The sequence below is a fragment of the Anabrus simplex genome, chromosome 4 (assembly GCF_040414725.1).
Source record: "Anabrus simplex isolate iqAnaSimp1 chromosome 4, ASM4041472v1, whole genome shotgun sequence".
Classification (NCBI taxonomy): Eukaryota; Metazoa; Arthropoda; class Insecta; order Orthoptera; family Tettigoniidae; genus Anabrus; species Anabrus simplex.
This window is the reverse complement of record NC_090268.1, coordinates 8308940-8332677: the sequence shown is the minus strand read 5'-3', so window position 1 is coordinate 8332677 and position 23738 is coordinate 8308940. Positions and strand designations below refer to the sequence as shown.

Here is a 23738-nt window from a genome sequence, read left to right as displayed (position 1 = left end):
AACAATGTAGGATATATAACCGATCCAACCGTCCGTTTCGAATCCGCTAGTCAACCTGACGATGTTGATCGTGAGAAGAAGAAAATATACGAGCCCACAGTTCCTGTCTACAAGGAAGAATACAAGCTAAAAAAGATCGAGGTCATGAGCTTGCTGGAAGGGAAATGTAGTGAAGTGGAAAGGAAAAGACAGGTGGAACAGAGTCATTGGAGGGAGAAAAGGGAAGAGGAAGTAGCTTCTACAGCAGTGACAGAAGATTGGGCTGACCAGGAGGGGAGGGAATTACATGAGTTGGGTAGCCTTGAGGCTCTGGTCATGGGGGATTCCATCGTTAGACATGTGGGGAAAGTGTGTGGAGGAAAGAGAACCAGGGTAGAGTGTTATCTAGGAATTAGGTTGAGGCAGATGTTGAGGAAAGTAGAAGAGAAGGAAGAGGGAAAGGAGAAGGTGGTAGTGTTTCACGTTGGTACTAACAACGTAAGACAAGCAGGTATAAGTACCAACATAGTTGGGGATGTGTGGGATCTGGTAAATGCAGCACGGATGAAATTTAAGGAAGCGGATATTGTTATCACTGGAATACTGTGTAGGAGGGATACTGACTGGAAGGTGATTGGAGTGGGTATGTGGGAAACTGGGAGTGAGATTTCTAGATCCTAATGGGTGGGTAGGAGACAGGGATCTGTGCTCAGATGGCCTTCACTTAAACCGCAGTGGTACATATAAGTTAGGAAATTTGTTTACAAGGGTTATAGGCAGGTACATTCAGGGACACAGGGTGGCCTAGATAGCGGTGATAAGGGTACAGGGAAATTGAAGTCAAGAAGGGAAGACATAAAAATGTTAGTGGTCAACTGTAGAAGTATTGTAAACAAAGGAATCGAATTAATTTAATACATATATTCTTACCAGATATTGTAATAGGAGTTGAATAATGGCTGAGAAATGATATAATGGATGCAGAAATTTACTCACGGAACTGGAGTGTGTATCGTAGAGATAGGATAGGAATGGTAGGAGGGGGAGTGTTCATTCTGGTGAAAGAAGAACTTGTAAGCTGCAAAATAGTTAAGGATGAAAAACATGAAATTCTAGGTGTAAGGCTCATTTCTAAAGATAGTAGGCAACTTGATGTCTTTGAGTGTACAAACCGGGAAAGAGTAGCGTTGACGCTGATTCAGAATTATTTGATAAGATAATCAGCTTTGATGAAAACGATATGGAAAGGAATGTGATAGTAGCAGGTGATCTCAATTTACTGAATGTCATTTGGGAAGGTAATGCGAACGACAGGAAACATGAGCAACAAATGGCAAATAGGTTAATATGGGAAGGGCAGCTGATTCAGAAAGTGATGGAACCAACTAGAGGAAAGAATATTTTGGATGTGGTGCTGGTAAAACCAGATGAGCTCTATAGAGAAACTGAAGTAATAGATGGTTTTAGTGATCATGAAGCTGTTTTTGTCGTAGTTAAAAATAAATGTGAAAGAAAGGCAGGTATTAAAATTAGGACAATTAGGCAGTACCATATGACTGATAAAACAGGCATGAAGTTTTAAAAAAGTAACTGTGATAGGTGGAAAACGGTAAATAAAAATGTAAACAGACTCTTGGATGGGTTTAAAGCAATTGTTGACGAATGTGAAAAAAAGTTTTGTTCCTTTAAAGGTGGTAAGGAATGGTAAAGATCCACTATATTATAACAGAGAAATAAAGAGACTAAGAAGGAGGTGAGGTTGGAAAGAAACAGACTTAGAAATGGCAATAGAAGTAAGGAGAAATTGAAGGAACTTACTAGGAAATTGAATCTAGCAAAGAAGTCAGCTAAGGATAACATGATGGCAAGCATAGTTAGTGGTCATACAAATTTTAGTGAAAAACGGAAGGGTATGTATAAGTACTTTAAGGCAGAAACAGGTTCCATGAAGGACATTCCAGGAATCATTAATGAACAAGGAGAGTGTGTATGCGAGGATCTTCAGTCAGCAGTATGTAAAGATTGTTGGTTACAAGGATAATGTCCAGATGGGGGAGGTGAATAATACTAAAGAAGTATTAAAATTTACCTATGATAATGACATTTACAGTAAGATACAAAAGTTGAAAACTAGAAAAGCAGCTGGAATTGATAAGATTTCTGGAGATATAGTACCATATCTGAAATACTTATTTGATTATTGTTTGGTTGAAGGAGCTATACCAAATGAATGGAGAGCTGCCATAGCAGCCCCTGTGTATAAAGGAAAGGGTGATATACATAAAGCTGAAAATTACAGGCCAGTCAGTTTGACATGCATTGCATGTAAGCTCTGAGAAAGCATTTTCTGATTATATTAGACATGTTTGCAAAATTAATAACTGGTTTGACACAAGACAGTTTGGGTTTAGTTTCCACTAAAGCTCAACTTGTAGGATTTCAACAAGATATAGCAGATATCCTGGATTCAGGAGGCCAAATGAACTGTATTACGATTGACCTATCTAAGGCATTTGATAGAGTAGATCATAGGACTACTGGCAAAAAGGAGTGCAATTGGACTAAAAAAGTATGTGACTGAATGGGTGGCTATATTTCTAGAAAATAGAACTCAGAGAATTAGAATAGGCGAAGCTTTATCTGTCCCTGTAATAATTAAGAGGGGAATTCATCAAGGCAGTATTATTGGACCTTTAGGTTTTCTTATATATATTAATGATATGTGTAAAGAAGTGGAATCAGAGATAAGGCTGTTTGCAGATGATATTATTTTGTACAGAGTAATAAATAAGTTACAAGATTGTGAGCAACTGCAAAATGACCTTGATAAGGTTGTGAGATGGACAGTAGGCAACGGTATGATGATAAACGAGGTTAAAAGTCAGGCTGTGAGTTTAACAAATAGCAAAAGTCCTCTCAGTTTTAATTACTGCGTTGATGGGGTGAGAGTTCCTTTTGGGGATCACTGTACGTACCTAGGTCTTAATATAAGAAAATATCTTCATTGGGGTAATCATGTAAATATGATTGTTAATAAAGGGTACAGACCTCAGCACATGGTTATGAGGGTATTTAGGGGTTGTACGTAGGTGGATCAAAAGGTCAGTTGCACTAACGCGCCGCAGCAGCGCGCTATGTGTCGCAAACGTGGGCACAGCGGAGAAAGGGACAGACACTGCCCACACGTCTGCTAGGAAGGTCGCTGTGGTGTCTCATCTAGTATTGTGTGAATAGCGGCCAAATGCAATGGCGCGTCAACTGGACGTTCACTCCAAATATGAGGTGCGTGCGACAATCCGATTCCTATGGGCCAAAAGGAAGAATTGCACGGACATTCATCGTGAAATTAGTGCTGTGTATGGGGAGCGGACCATTTCCCTGCAAGGTATCGTAAAGTGGTGTCAGCAATTCGAAGCCGGACGCAAGGATATCACGGACAACCATCGCGAAGGCAGGCCCGCAACGTCCAGGACCCGTGCAAAGGTCAACAGTGTGAATGCGGTCATTAGACAGAAGCGGCGCATTAAACTGAGAGAAATCGCGAAGCAGCTGAACATGTCGTATGGCAGTGTGTTCGCCATTGTTCACGAGGACCTTGGATATCATAAGCTGTGTCAAATATGGGTCCCACGTCTCACCGATGAGCACAAGGGACGTTTCCAATCCTCCCTGGCATTTTTGCAACGCTATGCCGCAGACGGCAATGGGTTTCTACGGCGAATCGTCACAGGCGACGAAACGTGGGTCCACCACTTCACCCCCGAAGCGAAGAGAACATCAATGGAATGGGTGCACCCTTCATCACCACAACGAAAGAAGAACCTTCAGCCGGTAAGGTTATGGCGACAGTGTTCTTTGACATGGAGGGTGTGCTGCACGTGGAATTCATGCCGAAAGGAACGACAACCAACGCGGCGTCGTATTGGCAAACGTTGCACCGGTTGCGTAAAGCGATTAAAGAGAAGCGCCGGGGGAAATTGAGCGCCGGTGTAATTTTGTTGCACGATAACGCAATGCCTCACAAGGCCCGCCAAACGAGAGAACTGCTGCAGCATTTCAAGTGAGAGGTCTGGCAACGTCTACCCTACAGTCCCGACCTAGCGCCATGTGACTTTCATTTGTTCAGTAAGCTCAAAACGGAGCTCGGTGGTCGACGTTTCCAGACCGATGAGGAGGTGAAGGCCGCTGTCTCGGAGTGGTTGCAGAACGCTGGAGGAAATTTCTATGCATCCGGCATCGACAAGTTGGTTGTGCGTTCGTAGAAATGTTTGGAGTCTCTTGGAAACTATGTGGAAAAGTAACGTTACAGTGTATGTCGTTATAGTCGTGTTGCTGTTGTATAGGTGGTGTAATAAATGGCCATAACTGGGAAGTGCAACTTATTTTTTATCTGCCCTCGTAGTAAGGATGTAAAGGAGAGGGCATATAAGTCTCTGGTAAGACCCCAACTAGAGTATTGTTCTAGTGTATGGGACTCTCACCAGGATTACTTGATTCAAGAACTGGAAAATATCCAAAGAAAAGCAGCTCGATTTGTTCTGGGTGATTTCCGACACAAGAGCAGCGTTACAAAAATGTTGCAACATTTGGGCTGGGAAGACTAGGGAGAAAGGAGACGAGCTGCTCGATTAAGTGGTATGTTCCGAGCTGTGAGTGGAGAGATGGCGTGGAATGACATCAGTAGACGAATAAGTTTGAGTGGTGTCTTTAAAAGTAGGAAAGATCATAATATGAATATAAAGTTGGAATTCAAGAGGACAAATTGGGGCAAATATTCGTTTATAGGAAGGGGAGTTAGGGATTGGAATAACTTAGCAAGGGAGATGTTCAATAACTTTCCATTTTCTTTGTGATCATTTAAGAAAAGGCTAGGAAAACAAGAGAGGGAGAATCTGCCACCTGGGCGACTGCCCTAAATGCAGATCAGTAGTGACTGATTAAATCGGGAGTAGGGGCACGATACCTAGAAAATTCGTTGAGTTTTGCAAGGCCAAAATCCTTGAGTATTGATATTGGAATTTCTGCTTTTAAATCATCAGTAAGTATTTCAAGAATCCATCTTCGGTGATTTGCTTTAACATTCAATAGACTTCTCTGTAATTTTCTCTGTTACACAATATCAGTTGGTATTAAGTATACTTTGTCTTTTAGGCAACCTCTAAATTAAGTAAGTGTTACAATGTAATACATTTACAGATATAGAAATTACTCAAATATACTTCTCATGTAAATGAAACGAATAACACAATACGATGTTCCTTTACTATCAAAATACAATCTCTTTTGCTACTAAATTGATTATTTTAACAGAGCTGTTATAGTAGAGTGAAATAGAACAAATTTATTTCCGTATGCTGACAGCATAGATGTTTATTAGTTCGGTGTCCCGCTGACTTCACATTTGGTGGTAATCTGTTGTAGTGTCTAAAACTATAAAATCATAATACCTATTGCTATTACTACAATGTTCTATTTTTCCAAAGGCTAAACGCCAGTATGTTAACGATGCGAATACTAGAAAAATAACCTGGCTGCTAGGTTTGAGTGCTGGCTCCTAGATCTACAAACATTCGTCATGGCCTGTAGTAGATCCGTTTCAAGAGGCTTCATCAAATGACAAGAGTGGATGTAGTCGGTTTACGCAAATATAGCCTGTATATGGACGGAGAATTCTGATAGTCGTATGTATAATTGGGAATGGTATTCGGAGGAAGCTCGAGACGTTATCCACCTACTGCGCTTTGTCCTGAAGCAATGATGACAATCGACATCCTGTTTCCAGTCATTCGACCGGGTCAGGAATGGAATGAAGCCCCCATCTAGCGGCGAGGATAGGAATTGTGCCGGCTGTCGAAGCCTGTCGCACTCCTCTGGGGCAATGATTAATGAATGATAGATGAAATGAAATTATATTGGAGAGTGTTACTGGAATGAAATATGACAGGGAAAACCAAAGTACCCGGAAAAAAACCTGCCCCGCCTCCGATTTGTCCAGCACAAATCTCAAATAGAGTGACCGGGATTTGAACCACAGAAACAGCGGTGAGAGGCCGGCGCACTGCCGCCTGAGCCACGGAGGCTCTCTTCCTGAAGCAATAAGCCATTATAATCACCATCTGCAGATAGGAAAAATGTTTCACGTACCTATCCACGGTCTTCTCACGTATCCACTATATTTCGAAGGCAATCCACATCAACTATGCAAAACATATAGATGTGGGGATCCCTGATCCTCAAACTATAGTCAATATAATGATGCTAAATTAATTTAGAGAATGTCTCTAAGTTCATGATCACAGATTTGATCTTCTTCCAGAAAAACGGCATGTCAAGGTGCTTCGATATAACGGTGTTGCGCTGATAGGTTGATCCTCGGACTGCGAGTTACGTCCGGCTCACAATGACAGGTCAGATATACTTGCTTTACAGAGCATTTACCTTGCACATCATCTCATCAAGACATACCCACACTGTTCATAAACCATTAATGCATTTTTATGAAATCCTACAGCAAGATATGAGGTACATGTATCTGTTTCATGCTATGATAAGGAATACGACGACCGAGCTCGATAGCTGCAGTCGCTTAAGTGCGGACAGTATGCAGTATTCGGGGGATAGTGGGCTCGAACCCCGCTGTCGGCAGCCCTGAAGATGGTTTTCCGTGGTTTCCCCATTTTCACACAAGGCAAATTCTGGGGCTCCACCTTAATTAAGGCCACGACCGCTTCCTTCACACTCCAGGCCCTTTCCTATCGCATCGTCGCCGTAAGACCTGTCTGTGTCGGTGCAACGTGAAGCAAGTTGTAAAAATAATAATAATAATAATAATAATAGGAATACGAAGAGAGTATGTCAGAGCAGTAGGCCTAGCTATTAATATAAATTTGGCAAACGAAATAGACCTAGTGTGGAAGTACCAAACCTACAACCACGTCAAATGTCAAGATCCTAACGACAGAGTTAGAGGAACACAATTATAAGGGTTCATAATTTAACTCCTGTTATATCCTGTCGACATCTACAGTCAATACAGAAACCCAGCTGGCCATGGGCAATCAGCAAGTTGCCACACACTAATGAGCCCGAGCCGAATCGTGGACACTGGTGTGTTCATTCTGTGGGCTCTAAATGGCCCTTACATCAAAAACTTTCTTAACTGGTCCCCAGTACACATATGTGAAAATGACTCAAATTACAAATTATTTGCAGACGTCCTGTTGAAATGATAAGGATCCGGTAGACACCATTTCGAGTGTGAACCACGATGCTGTTGTGGTTGGTCATAATAAGCTCTGTGAGTGACGTGTTAGCCGAAACTCGTGGAGTGGCTCCACGAGAGCAGTGTCATTCCCCCCGGCCATGACGCGGGACGGGGCAAATGCCCTCTCGGCCGAGCAGCAGCGCCCGCTCGGTGTTGTTGCTGCTCCTGCTGCTGCTGTGCTATTGATTACAGCGATCGGTAAAGCCGCGCCCGATGGCCGCACTACCATTCATATCACTGGACTTATCCAAAACATGCGATACTCCCAAGAAATACAGTCGCACTATACAAAGTACACTGCTTGTGAAAATTGTCAGCTAAAACTGCGGTGAAGAAGCGCCACACAAACCAAAAGAAAAACAATACCTTAATCAGCATCGCCCGAGGAACCAATAAAAACAAAACGTGGAAACTTCACTATTGGCGGGCTGAGCGGCTCAGACGGTTTAGGCGCTGGCCTTCTGACCCCAAATTGACAGGTTCGATCCGGGTTCCGTCCGGTGGTATTTCAAGGTGATCAAATACGTCAGCCTCGTGTCGGTAGATTTACTGGCACGTAAAATAACTCCCGAGGGACAACATTTCGGCACCTCTGCGTCTCCGAAAACCATAAAAGTATTAGTAGGACGTAAAGCAAGGTAACATTATTATTCACTTCACTGTAAATGTTACGAAAACATTTAGGTCTCAAACGAGTGAATGAAGATCTTACTGACTAGTCACCAACTATGGAAGAGCCTAATTAGGAAGTGATAATAGGTTACAAAACCGTGCGAATGGTTTGGGTCACGCAGCTGTCTTCTATGATTTCCCATTTTTACACCAGCCAAATGCTGGGTACTGTAAGGCCACGGTCGCTTCCTTCCCACTCCCATCCCTATCTGTGTCCGTACATTGCTTAAAAAATGACACGTCTAATGGAAAACAAATTGTGAAACTATAAATAGCGACAATGACATTGTAAAACCAAGGTAAACTTTTAACACAATGGACGAACAGAGGGAAAAAATACCGATGTATCACACTCATATATATATATATATATATATTGCTCCTGTGAAATAGAAACTTGAAAATTATATAGATTTGTTTTAAATTCGACATCCCAGCTCAAATCACTAAGTTAGTTATATGATTATAAATCTTACTGCCTCGAAAAGTGCACTCTAGCCAGTGATAATGTATAATATGTTCTAGCTTCTGAAATTTATTTTTAAAGTGAGAAAAATAGGGCAATCATCAAGTTAATAGGTGAAACTATTTTTCAAATCACATGTATTTCACTACTGTCTGGCCAGGCTGAGTGGCTCAGATGGTCGAGGTGCTGGTCCTCTGACTCCAACTCGGCAGGTTCTATCCTGGCTTAGTCCGGTGGTATTTGAAGGTGCTTAAATACGTCAGCCTCGTGTCTAGATTTACTGGCACGAAAAAAAATTCTGCGGGACTAAATCGCGGCACGTCGGCGTCTCCGAAAACCGTAAAAGTAGTTACTGGGACATAAAACAAGTAACATATTTATTACTATTGTTTGGCTATGGATAAATAATATTTTGTTATACAGTATTCTTTACAATTCCACAGATTTAAAGACAAAGTGATGTGATTGCAGGTAGTCAAAACTGCCATAAGAGGATGTAAAAACTACTATTGTCATTAAATACTCTTAGAATGGAATCAATTTTAGATCTATAGATACCTTCTGTAGTATTTTAAGTCAGAGGATCTTCAGAGAGTATTCAGGGTCCTTTAAGATATGACCTGAAAAGATCCTTCAATTGCTGGGATATCCCCTATTAAAAATCTTGGCCTAACAGGCAGATGTGCAACATATTTACCAACAGCTATACCACGTCACCCAGGTTGCCTCCCGTGGAAACTAGTCTATGATAGTGCTGACTCAATCACAGAAGACAATTACGTGGTGAGAAGAATTTTAAAATATTTTGTAAAGTTCTCACTGCAATCAAGCCCATTAAAGGTTGAAATTATAATTCTCACATGCCACTTTGTACGAAGAGGAATGTCTTGAATAAGGATCTGTGATTACAGTTTTAAAGTCTTAAACAAGTAGTGAAACTGTTTATTCAAAAAGCAAACTCTCAACCTGAAACAAAATTAAAACTTGCCTTAAATCGAAATACATTACAGTTATGCCACTCTTGCTCAACACCCACGAATGAAAAAAATGTGTCCCATACAGAAACTGTGGCTTAGTTTTATATATATTGAAATGGCGTTAGGCCATTAGAGTGAGCATACATTTAAGGTACATACATTTCGTAGTTGAAAAGAAAAAAAGTCATATCTTAATATTACAGTCTGATAAATATTGGCAAATTACAGCACATAATTGTGGAGTAAGGTTTCATATAAGGATGGCAACTAAAGTTGGCAGTGGGTATTAAACTTCACCAAAGAGGAGTACAGATGGTTCTGTTGTTTTGGGAGTACTTCTTACAGTGGGTTAGGTTGGCAAAATGTCTTAGAAGTCTCACCTTCTTCTCGAGCGTCAGCCGCTTCCCCCCCCCCCCCCCTCTCTCTCTCTCTCTCTCATACGTCAAGCAACATGACTGAAAAGGTCTTGCTTCACACCCTTTCCCACCCTCTATAAAGTTATAACACGTTCGGGAAGCCGAACTGTCCGCATTTCATCCAATCATAGAGAAATGTATAAAGGGAAGCAATAAGGGCTGGGTGGAATCAAGTGTTTTTTTCTTGTTTGCTATTTGTTTTACGTCGCACCGACATAGATGACGACGATGGGATAGGAAAGGCCTAGGAATGGGAAGGAAGCAGCCGTGACCTTAAGGTACAGCCCCAGCATTTGCCTATGTGAAAATGGGAAACCACGGAAAACCATCTTCAGGGCTGCCGATAGTGGGGTTCGAACCCACTATCTCCCGGATGCAAACTCAGAGCTGCGCGCCCCTAACCGCACGGCCAACCCGCCCGGTTGGAATCAAGTGTTAAGGTGTGTAAACGTTGAAACCTAATGGAAGGAAAGAAAATAGCATCGTACGGCTGACCGAGTATTGTTCTTTGCCTCAAGGGGCTTAAAATGAGCTTGTCTCGTCCTTGTAGGACAAATTCGATTTTGCCTATATTAACATATTATTTGTATATCTCCCTCCGTCGCCCCCCTCCCACGAGTTGTTTTGAAAATAAAATACAGCCCACGTTACTCACTGGCAATGTAGCTTTCTATAGGTGAAGTAATTTTTAAAATCGGTTCAGTAGTTGTGAGTCTATCCATTACAAACAAATATACAATTTTTTCCTCTTTATAATATTATATATAAGTACAGACAAAATGAATCCCTATTGAGTTAACTCTCCAGAAAAAGTAAACTCAGCGAGATCCGATCGTCCCTGTAACGACACTTCAAGGGTATGGAAAATTTGCCCTGTAAGAAAGAATTAAAATAGTTACCAATTCTGTTTATTCAGCGAATGCTCTGGTAACGAATATTTGGCACATGGGGCGAATGCCTATGTAAATGTGCTAAAGAAAACAGGTCTGCAAACTTCCAGGGAATATATCGGCTATTTCAGCTGCTTCTTAACGTGGAGTCAGAATACAGGACTTTATATTCCCCTAGCACTCGAAGTGGACTGTCGGATGCAGTCAACCAACACACACTAATGTAACAACGTTCAGTATTGATTAGGAAAGAGATCCAGAAACAACTCAACCTTTAAAATCTAAATAAACACGTTCAACCTGAAAGTTAATCTATAAAGTCGGCTACTAGAACATACAAACGAGAACACTAATCCATATTAGACTATGCCTAAGTTCATCTACTATCTATTGTATACCAATACCAAAAAACATTCCTGTCACAGAGGAAGCGAAGAGTTCGTACAAAAGCGGTTTTAACAATCCCCATGGTCAGAGTTTCCACACCAAAATCCTTTCATTTCATACAACTGTCCGACTAGAAGACTTATTTAAACGGTCAATTCTACCCAGTTGTGAATGCAGCGCATGTAAACATACTCAAATATACCACGTTCATCAAAGTCAGCACATTTTAAAAGCCAGTTTATACGATAAGGTTCGGTCGGCGCTATTTAACATAAAACAGAAATATGAACTTTCATGATAGCCGATGCCCGTTAGGCTACTACTCCATACGTAGTGGTACATTTATGGGGAACTGTTACTCTCAGCCCTCTCCCACTCCAGTGAGACATCTACGAGTGTATGGGGATGTTATGATACAAAGATAATTTATGAAAGATGTTCAAGGACACTTCCGTCATAGAGGAGACCCTCTCAATGCTGTGTTGTAGGTACTCCCCCATCTGAACGTATCTGCAAGTTTAGGTGTCATTATCCACTGCAGCGTCTACAATTTTTTTAAAACAACACCACTGCGGCTGTAAAATTAAATAAACAGAAACCGGACATTAGGTCTTGCAAATAAAAATATGCTCGTGTTATTGCTGGTGTGTAGTTGGTAATGCCATTCAAAATGAAGTCAAGAGTTAGTTGTTCACGATAGACGTAGGCTATTAATTTATAAATTTGTGGTAGGCCTAGTATGCTGGATTCGCGTGGTCACCTTCGATTTCAGGTAGATTCATTAAAAAATACGTCATCAACACCCAATCACATGAGTATACGCCAGTAATCGGGAACCGAAAGACAATGTACCGGTAACAGAACTACGGACGAAAAAATGATAGGCATAATGAGTTCTAATCGCTGTTAATAACAATAATGAATAATTATTTTACGACCAGCTAACAATTTGTTACGGTTTACGGAGACTCCGAAATGACGGAATTTTGCCGCACAGAAGTTCTTTGACATGCCAGTAAATCTACGGAAACTAGGCTGACTATGTGGTACACTACGCACGACTTCGATAGAGAGGATACCAATTTTATCACTTAGCCCATAATTCCACGGGAGGTAATAAATACTATCTGTAGATAAATTCAGAAATATAGGATAACTCTTAGGAAATTACCAAACTCTATCAACTTTCACCATAATTACAGGATAAGCAAACACCAGAAATTATAAGGACAAAATATTAATACATTAATTAATATAATATCAACGGGCTAGGAATACAAACATAACCTATTCGCATAAAGATCGGAGACATTCGAGTCTATGTAGCAACGGAATACTCTGACATGGTTATACAATGAATAAGATAGTGGTGGTGATTATTGTTTTAAGAGGAAGTACAACTAGGCAACCAACCTCTATATAACACTAATCAGAGGGGAAAAATGGAAGGAATCCGACACTTCGAAAATGAAGATATCGGCCAAAGGAAGACAAGGGCCACGAAGGGCGTGAAAAAGCCTCCCTAGCCATCGCAAACCTAACAGCGTCGGGGTCGGAAAAGAACAAGAGTTGACCAAGGGAGGTCGATTAGAATAGATGAAAGTGAGGAGCCTGGCACAAGTAAGTGGAAGCAATGCCAGGACTCAGCTGAGGGCCCCGTCGTCGCCAACCCACTCTCCCAAGTTCAGAGCCCCTGGGACCACTTTTAGTCGCCTCTTACGACAGGTAGGGGATACTGTGGGTGTTATTCTACCGCCCCCACCCACAGGGGAATATAAATAAGCTAACGGTCCAAATAAAACATAGAAAGGGAACCGACACTGGTAGCTCACCATACTTCCTAAGTGAATTAACGGTACGACGGCTGCGCCCCACGAATTTTAAAACATGTAAATTCACACAGTAAAACGCACTTTTAACTACTGTACTACATACTTTTGGAGAGATAGGTGACTGCTACATTAATACGAATGCCACTTATTCTAACGCCAACCAACAATAGTAACATGTTTTCTGAATATACAGTACAATGCGACAAGAAAGGCATCTTTGAAATTATAAACGTGCCCTAAGCATCAAAATATGTTGTCACCTTATATGTTAAAATAATTGTCAGCTTCCATGTTAATTGCACTGGTACAGCATATGTGGATACAAACTATGACTATCATATATCGTAAGTCGGGAACACTAGTAAGTGGTTTATCTGACCACAAATCTGATTCCTTCAGCAAGCCCTGGGGACATGGGTTCGATTTTCGGTCGGGTTGAGGGAATCTGAAATGTCTAATTCCCTTGGCGTCCGGCTCCATGGCTAAATGGTTACCGTGCTGGCCTTTGGTCACAGGGACCCGGGGTTCGATTCCCGGTAAGGTCGGGAATTTTAACAATCAGGGCACGGGAGCTCATCACGACGCGCAGGTTGCCTACGAGAGTGCACTTGGCGAGCAGAACTTGTCCTCTGACACTCCCGGCACTATACACCACACGCCATTTCCCTTGGCAACGGGGCTGGGTGTTGATGCTGTCCCCGTCATTCCTGCAACTCACAACACAAAACGCATTTTACCATACACGGCAGACGCAACATGAATTGACTATTACTTCTATTTTCGGAAATTAATCGGTTACGAAAATTACAACTGAATTTGTCGCCTCGTCACTTAAATACGAGATACAGTATGCGGCAAAACACAAAGGTATAACAAGACGTTGACCTCTCAGCCATGGAGTCGAAGGAAAAGGGTAGTAAATGTCAGTAGCCTACGTTGGAAAGACGTAGAGAGGGCAAGTCAGCATAAACGGGCATTTACTCTGGACAAAACCGTCAACAAACAAAAAATGTGCAATATGCAAACGAGATTTAGCCGCTAATTTCATCACATTTTCGTGACTTATATGAGCAGCATACAGTGAACCAATATCGCCGCCACCTCTCGCCCGCACGCTAGAGAACTGCGCACCTCTTCGGTTACCTAGACGACGGACGCCGCCGCACCAAACTGCTATAGATTATGGTGCATATTTCGACAAATTTACCACCCGGTGACGTTTATGATGACAGTGCTGTTCCTAGTACGCCCTAACTAAAGCTGGCAAAAGCTAGTCAGAAACGGGGATTAGCGGAAGGTAAGTGGGCTGAAAGACCCTTTCCCTTCTAAGGTCGTCTCTCCTTATTTAAGCAGCCATAGCTCTGTTCATTCCTGGCTACAGTACGAGTGAAGTCTTTGCAATGGATACGAGACTGCGTTGTTTTGAAATGCACAAAGCAGTCTAAAACCGAGGTGCAAATCACACAAAATTTGCGTTCAACAACCACTTGTTTCAATTCTCCATCATTATCAACACACTGTTCATATCGCATGCACTAAAGTGCCTTTCTCGACGAAGTTTTGAACAGGCACTCCAACGAGCATCAAAAGCTGAGTTATGACATCACTTTTGCTACTTGTTTAACGTCGGACTAACACATTGAAGGTTTTCGACGACAAAGGGCTGGGAAACGCTGCCGACAGTGGTGTTCGAACCCGCAATCTCCGCAGTGCAAGCTCACAGCTGCGCGACCCTAACCGCACGGCCAACTCGCTCGGGCCATAACATACTGTAATAATCCATATTATGCTGACAACCATGCACAAGATATGGAGGACTAAATATTTTCTGCGGGCATAGGTTATCAAACAGATATCTAAAATAAAGGTTCCAAAATAAGAAGAGAACTGAAGAGGTTTGCTACTGGCTTTACGTCGCACCGACACAGATAGGTCTTATGACGACGATGGGACAGGAAAGGCCTAGGAGTTGTAAGGAAGCAGCCGTGGCCTTAATTAAGCTACAGCCCCAGCATTTGCCTGGTGTAAAAATGGGAAACCACGGAAAACCATCTTCAGGACTGCCCACAGTGGGATTATTAAGGCCTTACCATCCCCCCTTTCCTACCCCATCGTCGACATAAGACCCGTGCGACATAAAGCCAATTGTTTTTTAAAAAAGTTCTAATTAAAGCAATAATGTGGCTGTAATGAAGATGTCGGAAGCTACGGTGTCGAAATTACAGCAGAAATGTGAGAAACAAGCCTTGGTGCAAGAACAGATATGATACTACACTTACGAGGACGACTGAGGGAATACTTAAAAATATTGGAAAGTCTTTTGTTGAAGGGAAAAAGAGACTGAATGACAGAAAACTACTGTATATGATTCAAATGAAGATATAACGGAGATTATCCTTTCATCCAGTGAGAGATGTGAGACGACGATCTAACAACAGCCTATAATAAATAAATGAAAGGCTGTAAACAGGCTTCCTGTATCAAGGAAGCATAAGTTCGTGTACGCTGCAGATTGAATACTAAAGCATAATATTCGATAATGAATGTGTGGGTACGGTTCAGCCGTAGAAGCACATTTTAGTAATTTTGCCTTACGTTCTAATGGATAAAAAACACCATATAAGGCTTAGGAAAAAAAAACCTTTAAGGTCACGAGATCATACAACGAAAGAAAATAGACTTACACCTATTTAATAAATAACTGATGTTAGGAAGAGCTGGTTGTCGCATGATCATATGCTGACGAGATATCCGATAATACTTTAATTCGCAGAACTGTACAGTACTTACAGACACGCTCGGGAAGAAACATGTCAAAGCACTCGATACACGACTCGGCACATAACCGACACCCAATCACAAGCGACGTTATAAAGAACACAAAGATGTGTTATATATACAGGTTTTTAAAGCAGACCGTGAGCAAAGCCGCTTTAATAATAGCGGCCACAGCATCCTCGGTCTATGTATGATACGTGATCTACCTTATCGTAGATGCTGCCGTGACTTGCCACTTTCTCACCTATCTCCTGAAACTCGCAGTTACCTACCTGACGCATTAAAGACGAAGTACAGAATACGTCGCATCGGTCTTAAAACTTTCCACGAGGCAAATCACCAACATCGCAGTCTGTGCTGGAGAATAACAACGCTAAGAGAATTTTAAGACTAATACAGTGAAATGCATTTCAAATATGATTTCGTGGCGTGTCCTTTTATGGATGAACTCTTAGGAGGGGCAGTAGTTATAGGGCCAGGCATCTACTGACACTTATTATATTCACATTTTAGGCATTATTACTGTAGTTTAAGAGGGGATTGCTCCTCCCAATGTCCTAATGTGTATAATTCGATGAACTGTATACAGAAGGAGTAGGCAATAGGAATCAAATCCAATGTATGATTATTTTATCAACCCAGAAATGATTCGGAAATAGGAGAAATGCAAGGCTGTACGAGACGAGAAACTTACTAAATTAACTGAATATTTTAATTCGAACAGTAAACAATAGCTTGAAGCTGAGGCATTGTCTCAACAATAAGAAGCAGGTTAAAGACAGAACAAGTAACTAAGACATATACTTTAAACAGCTTACCCTGCATTTTCCGTGACCGCTGTGGACATGTGTTGTACATCAACATAGGTGAACAAATCGCTGGCTGAAGCAGCTCCACCCTGGGGTTGTCCACATAGCACTTCACACTCAAAAACACTAAAATTTTAATCTTATGAATATGTTATCGTTAGTGAAATGTTATGTACACACCACACGCACAAACACGGGCGCCCGGCGCCGCACAGCACCGCGTCACATCCGCCCTAATTTCCAAAATCACTGACCTAAATCTGCCCGATTCCGTTGGCACACACGAAAGACGACTTGCGTCACAACAGCAGCAGCAGCAGCAGCAAGCACCAATGTTACTACCGCAGTCGCAACGCAAGAACCGCAAAGAACTCTGGCTGGCAAGATGCTGGGTGGTACGGGTATATTAAAAAATAAACCACCACTATATAAATACCTTGTTACACGGTGCAACAGTCTTCGTTAGACTCACGATCTCAACACCAAGTCACCAACACAGTTTGATACCACACCACCGTTCATATAAAATTCTTATACAACAGGAAAGAAAAATAAAACAGTTTTAGAACTTGTCATAAATCCTGTACAGTTGAAAATCAACGAGGTGTCACTAGAGTTAGGCATTAAATAAATCACTATTCCAGAAGATGTCACCCCACGCACTATTCATGTCTCTGTTTCTTGTCTCCTCGCGATGACCTCCTCAACATGGCGGCACACCACACTCGGGACGGGACACACTGTCTCCTGAACAACAAGAACACACTCGCGAAGCAATGCCTACACACTACTGACTTGGACCCCCAGCACCGGTGGGGTTTGAACACACGACTAGACTACAATGACGCACGTTCCTCAAGCAGCAGCTAGTCATTGTGACGTCGATGTAAACACAATTCGCTGCAAGAGGGGTAACAGTTTAAGTTGCGAGCACGCGCTAACATGGACCACCACCATTTTCCCAGAGACTGACTGCGTGACTGAAAGCATCGGCAACTTCGACTCGCACCGCTAGGTCGGCCGCCAGGAGGCAGCACTGCTGCCATTTGGGGCTCGGGAGTTCTGCGTACACGGCAGAACTTGCAACACCGATTTCAAGCTTGTCGACAGACATGAAAATAAGCAACTTTGCAAGAAGAAATCAAAAAGAAAGAAATGTTGTGTTCGTATGGAAACACATTACCAGTGTTACAACCCGCTAAAGCAAATGCTCGACAAACGTACCAAAGCTGCAGCGATGTGAATCACAGAGCTTTATTTAGAACCACTCATCTTCCCTGTAAAGAGAGGCCATACCAGACGGCAGCACAACCGCCAGACCAGGCTGTGACGTCACGAGGAAGGCCTCAGGGCTGCTGCGCCCGCCCGACCGCCTTCCTAAGCATAACACGGTGCCACAGGCGCCCAGCTATGTAAGGGCCTAACACCGTGGCACACTGACTGTACCAGCCAAGCAGCCTTGACTCGATGGTTAAAATCACCGCGTTCAGATTAGCTTCTAGCACTACTTCTAGCTAAATAGGCTACACCATGAATGAAATATTTTTCCCCCTCATGTTTTAAGTTTCTACTATGATTATCTGCATATTAACTCCGGAAACTACTGCTTAATCTTAGGTCATTTTCATTCGAACTTGTTTCATTAAACACAATGAAACTGTATGAATGTACACAAACACTTTCCTCTAACAGTGCAGGGAATATGAGTACCTGTATTTGCTAAATGTAATTTCATTGGTTGAATTCTCACAAGCCATTAAATGCGCTAGTGTAATTCCTGTTTAGATCTTGCAAGCTACTACGTAATACATAGATATTAGCAAGCTTACAAACGTGAATTTTACCAGACCTGAAGTCCTAAGATCATAAGCAATAGAACTTACAGCTTAATGCTGAATACGAATTACAAAACAATCACTTATTCTGACCGAGATTGGAACCCCGGTCGCCTTGATGCAGAGCTAGAGATGAAGTCGCTGAGATATTACGATTTCGGCTTCATAAGAATGGAATGAAAGAAAAATATATAAGTAGACGAAAATAGGCCTAATTAAGATCAAAGGAACAAATATCGGAAAACGTTTATGGAAAATATACAGGTTACGAAAAGTAGCCCGGAAGGGGAAGGAATGTGAAATTCCTTTGAAACACTCCCGAGTTGAAGTCATAACACTAAGTGATTACTTATGTGTTCAAGAGTAAAACTAAAAATAAAACTAACAGTGGTCCAGGAAAATGTCTATATTCTTGATTAAGGCTAAACGTCAAGAATGTTGAACACTAACCAGTCATCGTGTATTTACTAGTGATTGGGGCACAAGCCGGGAAATGGCTCCCGCATTATCTTAATATTAATAAACTAAGGAAGCCGAAATCAATCTAAACGAGATCTGGTGTAGAGAAGTGTTGACAATTTGAATTTCGTGTTTTCGTCAGACTGTATTAAATAAGTCGACACTCAAAGACAATAGCTTCCTTCTTAACAAATTTAAGTGGTTCTATGAAGAAAGTATAGAAGCATCTAGTCAGAAAAAGATAAATAAAGTCAGCGAAAGAATCAAGAAATTTGGAGAGAAGGAACTAAGTAGCACACCAATTGTTTCTGGTAGTCGAAGAAAGAAGAAAAAGTTACGTGCAACTTATGTTTACATTTTTCAGTTTCTTCCGTTATAAACATTCTGGTGAAGCAGAGAGAAAAGCAGTATATCCAGTCCACAACGCAACTGAACCTTACTTTGTGTGTGTGCGGGTTCATAACACTCTAAATTCACCAGTTTTTATTCTCTCGAGAGCAATAATCAATTGCACAAAGAGTCCTAAATATTCGACTGTTTTGATCTAGCCTATTCATCGTACACTTTTGTTCTTTCTTTCTATCTTTCTTTCTTAAGCTGTTTACCCTCCAGGGTTGGTTTTTCCCTCGGACTCAGCGAGGGATCCCACCTCTACCGCCTCAAGGGCAGTGTCCTGGGGCTTGAGACATTGGGTCGGGGGATACAACTGGGGAGAATGGCCAGTAACTCGCCCAGGCGGCCTCACCTGCTATGCTGAACAGGGGCCTTGTGGAGGGATGGGAAGATTGGAAGGGATAGACAAGGAAGCGGCCGTGGCCTTAAGTTAGGTACCATGTCGGCAATTGCCTGGAAGAGAAGTGGGAAACCACGAGAAACCACTTCCAAGATGGCTGAGGTGGGAATCGAACCCACCTCTACTCAGTTGACCTCCCGAGGCTGAGTGGACCCCGTTCCAGCCCTCGTACCACTTTTCAAATTTCGTGGCAGGGCCGGAAATCGAACCCGGGCCTCCGGGGGTGGCAGCTAATCACACTAACCACTACACCACAGAGGCGGACCGTACACTTTTGTTACGTTTGCAATATTGCAAGCCTCACTAGAAATAACTTGACCACGCTCCCTAGATGACTCATCCTCTGAAAAAAATGACTTCAAATTTCCTAGTACGCACTATAGGGCCCAAGGGCACATTTTTTTCAGGCCCAAACAGTAAGAAGGCGCACAGTAAACATAAAACGTGCAGTCGTTGCTTGCGAAAAACCCATGAACAATGTACTTTATGACTAAGAGCGGTCGACGTTAAATTGTGACGTTTTAGTTATACAGATAATAGTGATAACATGTCTAGCACCATGGCTAGCGTGCTGGTCTTTGGTCCAGAGGGTCCCGGGTTCGATTCGTTGGTGAATTCCGATGGCTCGCGGCCTGCGTCTTCATCATAGGCGCGCAGGTCGCCTATATGGCGTCAACTCGAAAGACCTGCACCACGCCACACGCCATTATTATTATTATTATTATTATTATTATTATTATTATTATTATTATTATTATTATTATTTACGCCACTGTACTCGTGATAAAATAACGACAACAACAATGATGTACATACACATTTCATTCAACATGCGCTAATGAAAAAGTCTCTGGACGAGTTTAGTGTACGTCAGGATATTTATATTGTTTTTTCAAGGAAAGGTTTGTTTGTCCAACCCTTGTCCCGTTTCTCTACGGGGTCGGGTATGAGGTGGCGGGTTTTATGACCTGATGCCCTTCCTGACGTCAACCTCATCAGAGGAATAGTAAATGAAGTGGCGTATGGCTTTTAGTGCCGGGAGTGTCCGAGGATATGTTCGGGTCGCCAGGTGCAAGTCTTTTGATTTGACTCCCGTAGGCGACCTGTGCGTCGTGATGATGAAATTATGATGAAGACGACACATACACCCAGCCCCCGTGTCAGCGAAATGAACCAATGATGGTTAAAATTCCCGGTCCTGCCGGAAATCGAAGCCGGGACCCCTGTGACCAAAGGCCAGCACGCTAACCATTTAGCCATGGAGCCGGACATCAGAGGAGTTAATTAAATGAAATGAATGTGATATATGATAGAAGGAAGGGAGACGGTAAAACGCTGTGCCGGCACATAGCCTACTCCTGTCGAATAGCACCAAGGGCTTTCTGAAGGCTTAACGCCTCCATCCGACGGACGAATCACCATCAACAGCGTCATATGCCCTCACTCCATATCAGCACTGCGGGAAGGTTTGGATTTAATCCAGCCTTTTGGTACACAATTTAGTGATTAGAAATTGTATATCACCACCAACATTCTGATGGTGAAATTTTTTTCGATCAACGGGACTCGAACCGGCTAACCACGGCGTCAGACCGTTTAGGCTTCAACACCTTGATCATGGCTACCAGGGGGACTTTTTCAAGGAAAGGTAGTCTCATGATATAGGCCTACATAACAGAGAGAGAGAGAGAAGTGGGGTGGGGGGTAGGTGAAGTTGTACAGAATTCAATCAAAGATGTACATTCAGACATACGTAGACGTCAGTCAACTCACATACAGTGCTTGTAATTTTTCGAGACTTTTAGCCCAAAGATCGTAAGTAAAAGGACCTGCAGCTTAATACGGAATTCGAATCATAGAACCATTACTTATTTTGACCAACATTGTAATTTCGGCCGCCTTTGCGAAAGCTAGAAGTGAAATCACGGGTATATAAGAATAATGGAATGAAAGAAACACATATGCAGAAGGATTGTTTTGATGTGCAGCTTCTTCTTCAGTAAATAACATCAGTCCATCCAAATTATGAATATGTTTTACATTTAACTGGAGGTAACTCTCACGTTACACAGTGACTTCACAAACCTCATACAAACGAAGATCCACCAGGCAAATGCTGGGGCTGTACCTTAATTAAGGCCACGGCCGCTTCCTTCCAACCAACTCCTGGGCCTTTCCTATCCCATCGTCGCCATAAGACCTATCTGCGTCAGTGCGACGTAAAGCCCCTAGCAAAAAAACAAAAACAAACGAAGATATACATTAAGATATTGGGCTACCCCACCAAGAGCCGAGGTTGCGGCCCTCCAAGGGCCTTCATGGCCTGTACGGAGACGACTTTTTTTACGTTAAGAGATTTGATTCCTGTTTTATGAAAATATTCGACAGTGTTACCAGCTTGCATATTTTCTATCACTCGACGGATGTGTACTCGCGTTGATCAAAATATTGCTTCTCTTAAACTAAAATAAGAAGAAAGTAAACTCTGTGTTGCTACTGTACATTTAATAAATGAGTTCGTCGAAAGTATTGGTTCCTTCACAGTTGCTGGATATTCTAGTCCAAAAATGAGAAACTGTCAAGACCTATGAACCAAATAAGTGAAAATACAAAATGCTTTACTTTCAATGCTCATGAAAGGCTTATCTCGCAATAATCCGCGAGACCAGACAAACATGTAATAAAAGTTACTTGGATGATGTTTTTCACGTACAAGTTTCATAACTTGTACAAAACAATTCTCTTTAAAATGTCAACGTAAAATTTGCACAGTAAAGATATGCAACTAGTTCGTCTTTTACATAACTAACTCAATACGACGGTTCTTGATGAAGTTGATGACGATGATGGTGGTGGTGCTTGTTTAAAGGGGCCTAACAGGTACGTCATCAGTCCCAACAACTTTTCATAAGAAAACCTCTTTATTTACTCATCAACATCAAGAACACGTGTTACATGATTAATTCCATTTAGGAAAAGACACGCAGGCCTAGATACCAAGCTGTTAAGCAAACGTTGCCACCAATAAGAATGACCAGTGGCGGTTCGTGCCGCCCCGCCGCCTTTTCAAAAACATTTAACGTTATTTCACTCTGTTACTGATTACATAAAGAGATGGACAAATGTAGCGAAGTCGAACTTACGTGGTGTGATATTCAGTTATACAATGTTATCTTTATTATTTCGAATGTAAACATTTTGCTTTTCTATATTCAAGAAAATGGCAAAGGCTTTCAGACCGTAGCAAGCACGTGAGGCGCTCGGACGCCCTGAGTAGGTTCCTAGAGTTTACAAGTGTGCGGGGTGCGGCAGGAGCCTACAAGGACGATGTCAACTTGTTAGGGGAAGAAGAGTGACTCTATATGTACAGTGTGGCCAAGTCCAGTCCAGCCGCCATGTTTTAGCCAAGTACTGTACCGTACTCCGTCAGCTGATAGATGCTTTTTTGCTTTGCTAGTTGCTTTACGTCGCTCCGACACAGATAGGTCTTATGGCGACGATGGGACAGGAACGGGCTAGGAGTGGGAAGGAAGCAGCCGTGGCCTTGATTAAGCTACAGCCCCAGCATTTGCCTGGTGTGAAAATGGCAAACCAGGGAAAACCATCTTCAGGGCTGCCGATGGTGGGGTTCGAACCCACTCTCTTCCGGATGCGAGCTCACAGCTGCGCGCTCCTAACCGCACGGCCAACTCGCCCGGTAGCTGATAGATGAATGAGAGTATTATGATTACGGTTTGAATAAAGAATAGACTACTTCAGTGGTGTAAGATGTTATTTATCTTGCTTATGCTCGTAGGCCTTTATCAGTATTTGTCATATTCAGAGTTTGAATACCTGATATAAGACTACAAAATTTAGATTAACGCGTGATATACAGCAAGTCACAATTATTTAAGAGGTTAGAATTTCAGTGTTGGTAGGTAGACCTACTATAACGCTTGTATTAAAAGAGAACATTCATTGTCTTCAATAATGCATGTGATGACTGTAAAGTTAGCCTACATTTTGACAAAAAGCTAACATTACCATATTCCTAGTTGCATGGTTTTACGTATCAGAATACACAACGCAATATCATCAACCTGTACACAGAAATGAACTTTGTTATGTATGACTTATCGATACGTATACATACGCAGAGAAAATAATTGTGATTACCGGTAACTAATTAGTTAACCGAT

At 42.1% G+C, this 23738-nt stretch overlaps 1 protein-coding gene across 1 annotated transcript in view; it reads right to left on the bottom strand.

Moving 5' to 3' along the window:
* The window catches only part of tai (taiman), a 433432-nt gene extending 416006 nt beyond the window's left edge, over window positions 1-17426 (bottom strand). The window contains exon 1 of the mRNA XM_067145001.2: window positions 16480-17426. Within this exon, the coding sequence (XP_067001102.2) occupies window positions 16480-16508 (29 nt within the window). The 5' untranslated portion in view covers window positions 16509-17426. The remainder of the gene's footprint in view (window positions 1-16479) is intronic.
* Window positions 17427-23738: the final 6312 nt, after the last annotated feature.